Source organism: Trachinotus anak, unplaced genomic scaffold, assembly GCF_046630095.1.
Source record: "Trachinotus anak isolate AG129_WGS33_773 ecotype Australia unplaced genomic scaffold, CSIRO_AGI_Tana_v1 ptg000026l, whole genome shotgun sequence".
Taxonomy (NCBI): Eukaryota; Metazoa; Chordata; class Actinopteri; order Carangiformes; family Carangidae; genus Trachinotus; species Trachinotus anak.
In genome coordinates, this window is record NW_027273877.1 from 6626914 (window position 1) to 6640268 (window position 13355).

The following is a 13355-nucleotide window of genomic DNA, read 5'->3' on the forward strand; positions in this document are numbered from 1 at the left end:
CACATGAACCACCTCAAACATACTGTATGAGAGCAGGAAATGCTTGAAAGAGGGTTTCATCTCTCTTTGTTCAATTATAGTTTATAATTTCTTCCTCTTTGTTGCTTTCATGCTCTTTCTCTCACACCAGTACCAGACTATGAGTGGGCACACCCTGTCCCTTCCCAGTGTGAGGACTTGGAGTATACCACAGGCTGCTGGGCAGAATGCTGAATGACTGTCTGCTGGTCTTCTGAAAATAAGCTTTTATTTTTTTGAGTTGGATTGTTTTGTTTTTTTTTTGGTTTTGTGACTTTGGGAGTGTGGGATTTGAGAATACTTGGTGAATAGCTTTAGATATACAGACATTTTTGCAGTAAAATCTTGTGCTTGTGCTTCTTTGTGCGACTTTAATCAATACAGTTGTGTGTGCATCCTTTGTGTAGTTCAATGTAAACATTTCAAAAGGGAGAAAAACTATTGACAAAACAAAACTTGACCTATCTTAAATGCCAGGAGAGAGACCTGGCTGGCACCCCTAATAAAAATAAAACTAAAAATCGGAACTTAAAAAGTCAAGCTGTCACAAAGTGTGTTCATTTATAAGATAAGACAATGTCAGATGAAACCTCTAGTTCCCAGAGGGAAAGTTAAAAATATAGGATCTGGTAAAGAATACAAGCACATGCAAACACAATATAAATAAGCCATGGAAAAGAAAAGAAATCAAACAGATGCTTATGGATTTGTGGAGTTACTTGTGTGTATTTGTGTGTATATAAGAAGGGGGATGAATGTGTTTTGCCCTTTGGGAGCTACGTAAGTCACAGCTCTGATTGACTGACAGGATTGCTGGTGTGATGAAAATGGGGGAGCTGAAACAAAGATCAATGAGGAACCTGACCTTCACAATACATTATGAGGTCGGACTTGTTCAGTGAGAAGAATTGTTTCAAATATATTTTCTTTAGTTTTTATGTATCTGATATAGATGATTTCACACCAGAGGGTATTTCTTTTTTAACCACAATGGCTTCATACCTTGCATAGATGAGTTTAGATTAATTAAATCATCACAGAATACACATTACACTACTTATCTAATATTCCTGGAAGGAGTCTATGTAAAACCTTGGGATAAACTCACTTTGATCCATTAAATGAAAGAAGCTACAAGAGAACAGTACAACACGGGGGTAGGAAAGGATAAGAAAAATATCAGCTCCATCAAGACAGGGTGAAAGTGATGAAATCTTCTCTCTAGCAAGGAGTATTCTCTCTTGCTTGTACTTCACTTGTGTTTACAAGCTGTCAGTGTGTGACATACTGTTAGTCTCCACTGTATCTGTATCAGCAGCAGACCTAAAACACTTAACAGTGCTGCTTTTCAACCTTTGCAGCACAGCAGTGCATCTCTGCGGGACAACACAGTCCACAGCACAACAACCCATTGATTCTTTGTAAATGTCACATAAAGCCCAGTGGAACCAAGGGGCAGAAAATACAAAGTGCAACAGAGCAAGTTTTAAATCATGTTCTTAAAAGAAGATCGGTGTGTGAATTATGTTGCTGAATCGATGATTTTTAGATTTGGCTCACACCTCCACTGGAACAACACTTGAAGTCACTGTTGAAAGTTTGTCTGTATGATTGTATTCTACATAAAAATGCACCACAGTTGGTCTCCAATGACGCTCTATAAATTCAGCCAAGATAAATTCCTGCTTCTTTATTGCAGGTGTCAAATAAAATTCAGTTTTTCAGCCAAAAGAGAAAAACAAAACAAATAATAAAACATTGAAACCTTTACCTCTGGGTGGTCCATTTATGGATCCAAGAATAAGCTCTGAGAAGCAACTTAAATACCAGGATCAAACAAATGGATCCCCAGAGACAGCTACAGCTAATCACTCACCAGACACCTCACTTTCCCAGTCTGTGATGAAGGAAACAACTGGAAAATCAGGGCTTAGATTTTCTGTTTTCACCTCAGACAAAAACTATGGTGCACATACTACAGTGATCGACTGGTCTAAAATGCATCATAGTATTCATTCTTTAAAAAAATCGAGAAAAATCATGTATCTGTTCTATTCATGAAATAATATTGTTTGTTCTTAATTTTGCTTTCTGTGTCAGAGCCCTTTGTTGTTGTTTGTACTGGGGAGTAGTGCTTTGGGTGAGGTCATGCCTATGGGGAGTTTCACTACCAGTTTCTGGTTGGTTTACTGTAGTCGCATGATGTCATGACGACCAAGCATTGACTAGCTACTACCGTCCATTTGGCTCAAGTCAATCGGAAAGGTTAAAGAAAGAGAACAGTGTGTGCACAGTGGCTGCATTTGTGCAACACATGCATATCTGCTTGCAGCATGTAAAGGAATCCATGGATGCCCCATTGACCAACTTCATCTGTCACTGAGCGCGTTCAGTCCACGCTAAAACACATATAGGCGGAAAACATTACAGCTGGCTAGAACATCTGCAGCGAACATGGAAACATAATTCTGCAGGCTAAAAATACCACAGAGGAATAAGCGTCGCTGAACGCTCCCTAAATAAGATTACACAGGAGGATGGTGATCATTAGGATGAATGAGAAACACTTGTGCTCGTGTCTTGCTTTTTGAATCATAATGTCAGAATAAAAAATCTCTTTACCCAAACTGCATGTGCAGTTAAAAGAAAGAAAGCAAATAAAAAGTGCAGTAGGGTAGGATATGCCACAGACAAACATGTTTCCACACTGCTGAGAAATTATGCACTTAGAGACATCAAAGCTTAAACAAAGGAATAATTCAAATATGCTTCAAAGGTAAAAAAAAGGGACGCCTACCAACACCTTTAAAGCTGATTAATTAAAATACTGCATCTCATTTGTTTAACACATATATCAACAGAAGTTTAACAAAGAAAATTTGTGGTTTTAGTAGGAGTTACATGTTGGAGCTATTTCTTGGTGAATACACAACTTCCTAAAGACTCCAAGTTGCTGGATTGTTACCATTATTCCCGTACAGAGATCAGATCTAAGCTCTCCACTGCTCTGTAGGTGGAGACGCTGCACTTAAGTTTTCAGAGGTCGGATAAGCTGTCAAAAAAGAATAGCTCCAATGTGGTCCTAATGCTAAAATCACAAACTGTTGCTTTACATTTCTGTTCATGTGTAACAAATAAGGTACAGTTATGTCAATAAGACAGATTTAGATGTGTTGGTAGGTGTGCTTTTTCCAGTAGCCATGCTAAGCTAGGCTAATGACATCCTGACTCCAGCTCCTTATTTTGTAACATGTTGAAAAATCTATAACTTTTATTTCACAAAACAGAATCACATCAAAACCCACTGTAACTGACTGTAACGGCATGCCTCTCTTTCTTATGCAGTCCTGTATTTTAGAAAATAAATAAACAGAACACATGGAGTTTTTGACAGGCAGGTCCACCTTACTACAGTCAGATGACCAGGCTGCACTGATGTTTGACTTTTTAATTCACTTTACATTACATTAGTCAATTCATTGCAGCCCAGTTAGGGGATGTGATAACAATGATAAACCTCCATGTTTACACACACACATCACACCTCAACATATCTGCCAGAGCAGGTGTGTGAGTGTCTATTTATGTACACGTGTGAGCACTGTACTGTATGTGCTGTATGTTTAAAGTGCATTTGGTGTGTTTGACAGTGTGGCTCTTTCAATGCACGGTGGCACTTAAGTATTATGTGATAGCATTTGGAGCAGAACTAATCGCTCCACTAGCCTATTTAGCAAACAGATGTACAGTGTATTCAGAGAGTATTCAGACCAGAGCCCTGGTACGAGGGGAGACCAAGTACCTGATGGTCACTCTGGCTGACATCCAGAGATCCTTTGTGGAAACTTCCAGATGGACAACTATCACTACAACACCCCACTGACCTGGGCTTTTTTTTTGAACGAATGAATGAACTCTCCTCAGAGAAAGAGACATGAAAGCCACTTGAAGTTTCCAAAAAGCACCTGAAGGACTCTGAGACTGAGATGAAACCAAGATTGAACTGTAGGGAAGTTTTTTAGCAGCAGGGACAGGGAGACTGAGGGCTGAGGGAAAGCTGAATGGAGCAAAGTGTAGAGATTTCCTTGATGAAAACTATATGGCTACACACTAATACTCGACTATTTAGTCTTCACTATTACCAACAACTTGTGATAGTCAAATGTGGGAAAACCCCAGCTGATATGAAACCATCTCACCAATACAAACACAAAACAAATTTATGAAAATGCATAAAATGTCTCCGCTTGAACAGTTGAGATTAGAGACAAATGACAAGGATTCATTAATTCCACATTTTTTCTGTCATGTTTGATTCATTTGTTCCACAGTGCTGTCTTCTTCCCTGATGCAAAGCTCATTTAGAATACCAGTGTGTGAGAAAGAGAATATAAAATGGACGATGTGGAGGATATTTTTATCTTCCCTTCTGTCCTGCAACCACAGAAATGCTCACTGTATGTAGTAAAAGCGAGCTCAAGTGATCAATTATTGAGGATGCACTTGGTAAGAGGCATGTACAGTGTGACCGTTTGTGAAACTCTGATCACAGTCATTCTGCTTGACATTTTTTTTAAAAATACATAGCTTTGGAGGTGAAGTTACTTGTTATATAATGAGAACACAGATGCCAAAATCACCCATGTGTCCTTTAGGCTAACACTCTACACTACGATACTGAATGCATCCACGAGCATTTAACTAAAAAGGGAAGAGCAGCAGCTGTAAGGGTAAATGGGTGCAAAGGTACAGTACACGGAGACATGCACGTCGCTCTGTAAATGTACTGGAAATGTAACGTGTCACTGTTCATGCTGAAAAACACGTTTTCTATATAAGCTGCAGCAGGAATCTGAGGCCTTCTTAGGGTTATTTGTTTAAATATTCCTACACAGTTCTAGTCTGAACTCAATGCACTGCACAGCTCAAAATCTTGATCTAAATTTAACTAATGGCCTACATATGCATATAGAAAACATGTACATGATAAATTTCATATGTAATCACAGTTTCTGCACGAGGGTATTAAATCTTTTTTGTGCATTACACCTATCTGCTTTCTTGCTGACAGGACAAGCCTGTACAATTAATATGAAGCAAGACCCAGGAAATATTAGCTTAGCTTAGCATGAAAACTGGAAACAGGAGAGAAAATCCACCGTCAGCACCCCTAAACCTCACTTATTAATGTGATTTATCTCGTTTATTTAATCAATACAAACTCTGGAGTGTTTCTGCTGGTTGCCAAGCAACCTTACACTGACTTCAGTGTTGCCCTCGGTGTTATGTGAAAGGCAAAGGAAACAAATGAGAACCAAAACTTGAGTTTCATGCAAAATTGTTGACAGAATTTGACCTTTCACATCTAATTATGAATAACAACAATAGATTAGTGGAGTGTGCCTGCCCCAAGCCCTGTACTGTATACAGTTGGCAATCAAGCCACTCACTTTAAAAGCGAAGCCAATATGAAAGGTCTCAGTGAAGTTTTGGGCCAGCATAAGTCTCCAGAGCAGGCTCAGTGGTATTTGGTGTGGATTCTCAAAGTCTCTGAACTCTACTGGAGTTCAGAGACAATTCTTCCAAAAGATGTTCCCTCATTTTTTCTTTTAAGCATGGTGGTATAAAGTGCTGCTGGACATGCCGCTCCAAAATCTCAAATTGGTCTGAGTTGAGTTGAGATCTGGTGACTGCAAATGTTCCTCCACTTGTGTTTTAGGGTTTTCCCTTTAATTTGTCTCTCATCCATGTGTTCCCTTGTGTAATTCTAAAAATTGACCCAAATAAATATTCACTTAAGAGATGTTTGCTATTGTAGCCCACTGCTAACTCATCATAAAGCCAACTGTAGAGTTAGAATAAAGTCAAAACTTCAGGAAAAAAGATCAGGCACTGGAGTGAATCATCTTGGGATACATGGACGGTTTCAGCGCCTTTGTTTTCAGGGATTCTTACAGATGTTCAACCTAAGGCCAAACACCATTGCATGGCTTCTTATGATGGGCATTAGGGAAAAGAGAGGGTTGTCTCAGCACATGGAAATGCTTTGAATCAAACCTCCATAGTCATAGTACGGTTACAGCACAGCAGTTACCCATTTATGCAGCAAAAGCCTATGCACCTGTATCATTAAATAATGCAGTAACTAAGGCTTCATGCAGAATACATGAGACATGAAAGAGAAACACGTGCTGTATGTCAAATTCTCTTAACATTTACAGAACATGTGACAAACTCCTGTGGGCAGAGGTTCAATAAAAGCGTCCCTTTTTGCATCACTGATCAGCTGGCATATTGTCTCTGAATTTCAGTGTGCTTGCTGTTTGAAATTCAGAGCGTAATTGGGAGATGATGCTCGCTCGAAAAGCTATTTGTTTTTGCAATGCAGAGACGAGGGAAGGAAGTTTGGATTGGAACAGCAGCAAGAAACAAAATGGGTTTTTGCTTCATTTGCATAATTGATCAAATTTAAGTCTCTCGTCAAAGAGGGGGGTGAAGCATGAAGCACGTCGCTCCAGTCTTTGAGTATTATCTGGTGTGAGAGATGACTGGAATAACGGGAAGTAAAATGTGATAATCATAACATAACAGAATATTAGTGTTCACCAGGAAATGAATTCCTGCAGAAGCAAGGGCTGATTAAAGCGCTCCATTTCAGAGCTGAGAGATAACAGATATTTCATTCTTCAGGGCTGCTACTGTGGCTTCACACTTAAAACAAAAAAAAGTATCAAGTTTAAACAAATGTATGAACAAATCATGCCTTAAAGATTATTTCATTTCAAGTCAAAAACCACATCAGTGTCAGTTTGATCAATGAACTTGACTGTGCCTGGTTTAAATTACAGGCAGGGATAGATACACAGATAGGTGGATGGATGTGCTCTGTGATTTGATTTCAATATACTGAATGAAACAGCCAACAGTGTGTTCACCCTGCCAGCCCCTCCTGCAGTGATCACCAACCAAATCCCTTAGGAGGATTATCCAGACTCAAATCAAGAAAATCGTGCAACTTTAAGGGTTACAGGCAGAGTGAGAAAGAGTCCTGTGGCCTGGTGTTGTTCCTTCTCCTCTCCTGCCTCTGATTTGTATGTTCTGACATATGTGCTCTGTGCAGCCACCTACACCCAATAACTACACCCAAGTGGCTGTTAATCTGATGTGCTGATTAAGGACGTGTTTGGGTATTTTATGAGATAGATGACAAGATTGATAACGCTCCCATTCACTATCTGTGCACTAAATATGAAGCTAAACATGCAAACCCAGGGTTTGCACATTTGAGGTGCAAGCTGAAGAAATATGGAAACGACAGCTCAGAATCCTACAAGTGACATCCATGTTGGATGATTCAGCACCTCACGATTTACCAGCATTCAGTGCCGCTGGAGGAAGTGGTGCTCCCCATATATAACAAGGCGAAAGACACAGATGTAGAGGTCAGGGTGATGGATGAGCACCATCTCAAGTCCCAAACCAACACTAAATGTTTGCTTTTGCATTAACCAGAACCACATTCTTTCCCTAAACTCAACCAAGTTTCTTAACTGCCTAAACCTAACCACCCCTTAATGAATATATTCCCCGTCAACAACATTTTTCTAACCGTAACCATACTGTACTGCCATGTGCAGATGTTGCAGAGAGTGAGAATTGAACAAATCTTAGCTTTGCACATAAGAAAACAAAAAACAAAAGCCTGTCCATCAAAGGGTTTGCAGGGTTTTGCAGAATGGTCCAGTATTCCTGTCTGGGAATGTGACAGAGAATCATAATTATACGGTCAAAAGATCTTCCTCAACTACATCTATGTTCGTATTTGTAGTCACCCTCCTCTCCTCGTGCTTTTTTGAAAGGTTGATCTTGAGACTCAAATTTATGAGTTAAACAGCCTTCAAGTGATTGTGTAATAGTTACAAGTCATTTTAAGTAATGAGGCTAACTTACTCAAAACTGAAAATCACAGACGCTACGACTTGTCAGATGGCTCTCAGTACAATGGAACTTTGCCCTCTGAAGTAGCTGCATGCATTGGCACAAAGCAGAAGGCAATTTGGCAACGTATTACTGTAATCTGATATTCAGAACACAAACAAGCCCTGCTGGCTAGTTTCAATGCCAAATGCCGCCACACTAAAGCCAAGATTTCCCCACACTACAAACACTGATACAGGTCTGGTCTTTGTCTTTAGGATGCATGGATTGAAACGGATAAGAGAGACTGGGTTAACGTTCCCGAAATAAAGCCAGATGTGTGATGATCAAACTGTCAAGTGGAATAAAAACAACAGTCACAAACAGTACGCTCACAGACCCCTCTCACCTGCCGCACCTTTTATTTCCCCTCCTACATTGAATGATTTATTATGAGCGTTAAAAAGGTGATAAATGATCTGTAAATTAAATTAAATTCAGCTTGGGTGCCATCTGCAAACAGAGGGCTCTGACATTGTGATTATGAAAAGCTCATGGATACACACCAGCCATCTGGGTACCAGCGAAATGCAGCTAACTTGCCAGTGATACAAACACCCTCTTGGTGCCTGTTAAGTGTTACACCATTATTAATTTTCACCATTTTACAGTCTGTTGACAACAGTGGGAGCCAAATGTGTAAAAGTGGGCTTGGTGAACATTATTACTGGCTGACAAAATGGTAAAGCATAAGGAGAAGGGGAAGTGGTTCCCAGGAGGTAAAACTCTGGAAAACAGGGGAGAGGGAGAACTTGTTATGAGAAATAGAAGCTATTTATTCAAATAAGAAGTCAAATTAAGACACAAGTGTGATAATAAACAACACATTGCTTCTGTGTACTCACTGAGACATTCATCTATATGAATGTGCAACATCAGAATGTTCTCCCCTTTATGTGCTGTTTGTAATACTCATGAAATAAAGTCTGGTAAAAACTCATTAATAGAAATCCCTCCTTCCTTATGATTTAAAGGAAGACGGATGTTAACACTGTGCTTTGCATGAATTTAACAGCACAAAAGAACTGATTTTTTTTTTTTTTTAAGTTACTTTTCTCAGGAATTTTTGCCTTTATTATAGCTGCAGTGAGAGAGAGAGACAGGAAAGTTGGGGAGAGAGAGAGAGGGGATGACATGCAGCAAAGTCCCACGGGCTGGACTCGAACCCGGGCCACTGCAGTGAGGACTGATCCTAAATAGTATGCGCTCTCGCAGGTGAACCACAGGGGCACCCAACAAAAAGAAGTGATTCTTTACACCAAGACAACTGGGCTGATGGATGGAGTGGCAAGTTGGATACAAAACTGCAGATTCAAACTTTTCTGAAGTTTCTTGTAGGTTGTTTGTTCCTTCCCTCCAACACAACCCACAGGAGTGTACCAGTTACAGGCGTACCTGACCTTCAGTGTCATGGTAACAATAATACAACCATATGAGCACATCAGCAGCAGGCGAACTGGACCTTTGTCCCCACGGTAACAATAACAAACACGTGGTTAAGGTTGTGGAACAGTTGGTTGGGCACGAAAACTACTTGGTCAGGGTTTGGAACAGATTATGGTTCGGGTTAAATTAAGAACTTCTTTAAGTTTTGAGGGCCTTTGTCGTCATGGTTACAAAAATAAACATGTGGTTAAGATTGTGGAAGAGTCGTGGATGAAAGAAAGAAGACTGATTAGTGGTTTCACAAGGGAAACAAACAGAGGTCTCCTGTGTGAAAGGCCTGTGTTTTGTCGACTCACCCATCCCTCCATCAACCCATCCACCTCCTGACACAGACTTTGTTGCTCGAATCTAAAAGAGTCAGCCAACCAGCACCTTTAAGACTCACTAATTAACATGTTATATCTCATTTTCTAAGTGTTTTTCGATGTTTACATGCCTTAGAAAAACAACAAATACAGGACTGAACCAAATACAGGAGGAATGTCGTTAGATAGCTTTCTACGTACAAATGTTCAAAATTAAGTATTGACAGTTTCTGATCTTGATGCTGATTTTTGAAGCTTTGAAATGCTCCTTTATTAAACTGCAATTTCAAACATCAAGAGCCTTGTGAGTTTGAGATCCAAACACAGGGAGAACAGAGCTTGGCACTCTGGTTTAGGACTTGGTTTTGGCTGAAGCAAAGTTTTATGTTTCCCAATCTTAATGTAATCCACCAACGCATCACAGTGTTCACCTGCCAGCAACAGGTACAGGATATGATGAATCCAAACACAGCAGGCTGTGTCTGTTTCAGAAAGGCTTCCACAGGATTTGTACGGACTCATTAATGTGAAAAAGTGTCTTGTAAATACAGGAACTGAACCTGCATCATAATGTGGGGAGCAAAGACTCTGACTCCATTTAACCATGCTCCTCAAGACATTGTGTAGAAACAGCTATATCACTGCTCTAAGTCTGAACTATTGTGGAGAAGAGAAATCCTTTCTTTCTTTCCTTTTTCTCTCTCTGACAAGACGAAGACACACTCCAGATGCTAACCTCAGAGTGTGTGTCTTTGTGTGTAGGTTTAAAAGATTTGTCATGAGCCATGTTTAGCGGGCTTAGTGATGTGACAACACATGAGTCAAGGATCATGGAAACATGTATTTATGTACATGTGTAACGTGTGTGTGTGTGTGTGTGTGTGTGTGTGTGTGTGTGTGTGTGTGTGTGTGTGAGAGTGTCATGTAGAAGCACAGGGATTGTTGTGTGCTGAGCACTTCATTATAACAGCAGCTCTGACTTAGAGTCATCTGCCTTAAGACTTCTTAGTGTTTCTTCACATCTCAGGCCCAAGGCTGCTTCATTTCAAACTGTTTGTATGTAAAATTGACAGTTTACCAATTAAAATATGAATAACAGAAAATACTTTTTGACTAATCACTCCTCTTGATTTATCATTAGCATTTTATCCTGCTGTCAATAAAAGTAAAAGATTAGGCTGCAGGGGTTTTAATTGTCCAATTAGGTCTTTCATGTGATGTCTGAGCCCATGAGCTGCTGTGGAACTACACTAAGTGGGTGTGGTTGTGTGTTATGGGGTTTAACCTAAACTGTCTTTTTAAATACTTAATAGTCTTGTAACAACCCTGCCTTCGCCTCTGTGCTCTCGCTTTGTGTTCCCATCCTTTTCAACCACTGTCCGTCCTCTCTTGTTTCCTTATCTCTCTCTTAATCCCCTGCACTATCTGGTTGCTTCTTGAACTCTCTGATTCGATTCCGCCTTTCATTTCCCACATTCACTGAGCCTCTGCTGTTGTTGCCTGGATCCAACAACATCTACCAAACAGATCCCGCCGTAGTGATTTCTTAGTTACTCAAACCCCACAAATACATTTAAAAAAAAAACACAATCAGGCCTCTGCTAGCTCACACAAACAGAATCCGTCAATAACAACCCCTAACACGGAGCTGTCAATTAACACCTCTGACATTAAGGCACCACAGGTCCCACACAAATCTGTACTGTGCATCATATACAGACGCAGCTTCCTTATTTACCTTTCACTCCATCAAACACTCTTTCCAGGCTTGGCACCAAAGTTAAACTTTATAAGTTAAACACAAAGCTGTGGACAAAGTCAACACAGATATCACTCAACTGCTACTCTAATTAAAAGCTGAGTGTGTGACATGACTTTCAAACCCTGGAAAAAGTGCTCAGTGCATTTTAAATAAATTCACCTGGATATCTTGTCATTGTTCAAAATGAATTTATCAAGAAAAAAAAATATTTTGCAGTCACATCCATGATGCGCAGAGAATCACACATTTCGTGACATGCAGGTATGCACAGCATCACAAGGAACTTCCATTTACCTGTTGAAGATGTTACATCACCATGAAAAAAACGACCTGAATGCCCTTTAAGGTGTAAAACTCGACACGCACTCACCCAGACAGCTTTGGCATCTTGGAGAAACCAAACATGTCCATGTGGTCCTGCTACAGAGCGCTATGTCCCAAAGCTCAGGTCCTCCACATCAGCATTCTAATCCACATCCAAATCCCTTCACACTGAAAACTCACACATCAACCCGGATCCATTTCAAGAGTCAACAAAAGCAACACAGAATGCTGAATTTTCTTTTTTTCAGTTTAAGGAAATCAAGTCAAATGGCAGCAAGTATCACCCTTGTTGAATGCCCTATCCGGTGAGCAGACAGTCCAGTTCCCTGTCTTTCCACAATGTTGCGTTCCTAAGTGATGATAGAGAGAGAGAGAGAGAGAGAGAGAGAGAGAGAGAGAGAGAGAGAGAGAGAGCGTCACCTCCCACCCCTCTGCTGTCTCTGGGACCAGTCAGCCCTTTCTGCTCCTCTCCACCTGGCTTAGCTGGGCTGCAATAAGACCTCTGTGCGTGCTCTCCATCTCAGCGCATGGAGAAGTGCAGTGATCCTAACCGCGGTGAGCAGGGGAGAAGAGAGGAGGAGGGAAGGAGAGAGAATGGAAAAGGGATGGGATAGAGAGGAAGGGAGGGGGGAGGGACACAGTGAATGGATGACGGATGCTCTCTGGCTCTGGTTTTGCCCTCTGTTCATCAGGGCTGCATGTCTCTTTGCAGGGCAGAGAAGAGGATTGAGGGAAGATGCAGAGCAAGGAGGGCTACGAGAGGAGGAAATCAAGATGAAAGATGGAGCAGGGACAAAAAGGAGAGTAAAAGTGCTTTGGTTGTAAAGAGAAAGCAACTGAGAGAGACAGAGAAGGAAGGGGGGGGGGGGGGGGGGTGATGGGCAGAGGAAAGCTGACTCTGCAGAACGGGAGGCTGATGGGAGCAAGACCCCGTCTCTCCGGTTTTTCTCTCCCCTTGTTTGGTAGCTTGTACGTGCACACTCACACACAGCAGCCTCACCATGATGCAAGCATGCATTAGTCCTCTGGACCACCGGCGGCTTCCTTTTCACTCGTCCAGAAGGAACATTTGCATTTGCTTTGCATCATTTTTTAGGCTGAAAATGTGACTGCCTCTGCTCTCATGAATGGTGGAAACAAAAGTCCAGATAAACATTTAATTACATTTCAGACTCGTGGGGGAAAGAACATTCAAGGACTCGTCTTTCATCCCTTCTCCGAGCCTGTCATCAAACCCTGACGACAGGTCAGGGTCTTGCGTGTGCACGCGCACAGATGGTTCAGCCTTAGCAAGATGGTGCTCCCGCTGGCCCCGTGCCACAAGGGCCAAAGGATGAACCACAAATGAACCTCAGTGATGTTGATAAACTTTAATTAAACACAAAACAGCGGGAAGAATGTTTAGCATCCCATGTAATGCAACTCAACTCAACTGGGCGTGTAATGAAAGGAAGTTTTTCAGTTCAGAAGGATATTTTTCTCTCTCTCTTTATTGCAGTGCTACCAGTTACAACAGGACTAGA

The 13355-nt window shown here is 41.0% G+C and overlaps 1 protein-coding gene across 1 annotated transcript in view; it reads right to left on the reverse strand.

Annotated features, from left to right (window-relative positions):
• LOC139609915 (FERM and PDZ domain-containing protein 4-like) overlaps positions 1 to 13114 on the reverse strand; it is a 47052-nt gene extending 33938 nt beyond the window's left edge. Inside the window, exon 1 of the mRNA XM_071464972.1 lies at positions 11879 to 13114. Within this exon, the coding sequence (XP_071321073.1) occupies positions 11879 to 11919 (41 nt within the window). The 5' untranslated portion in view covers positions 11920 to 13114. The remainder of the gene's footprint in view (positions 1 to 11878) is intronic.
• Positions 13115 to 13355: the final 241 nt, after the last annotated feature.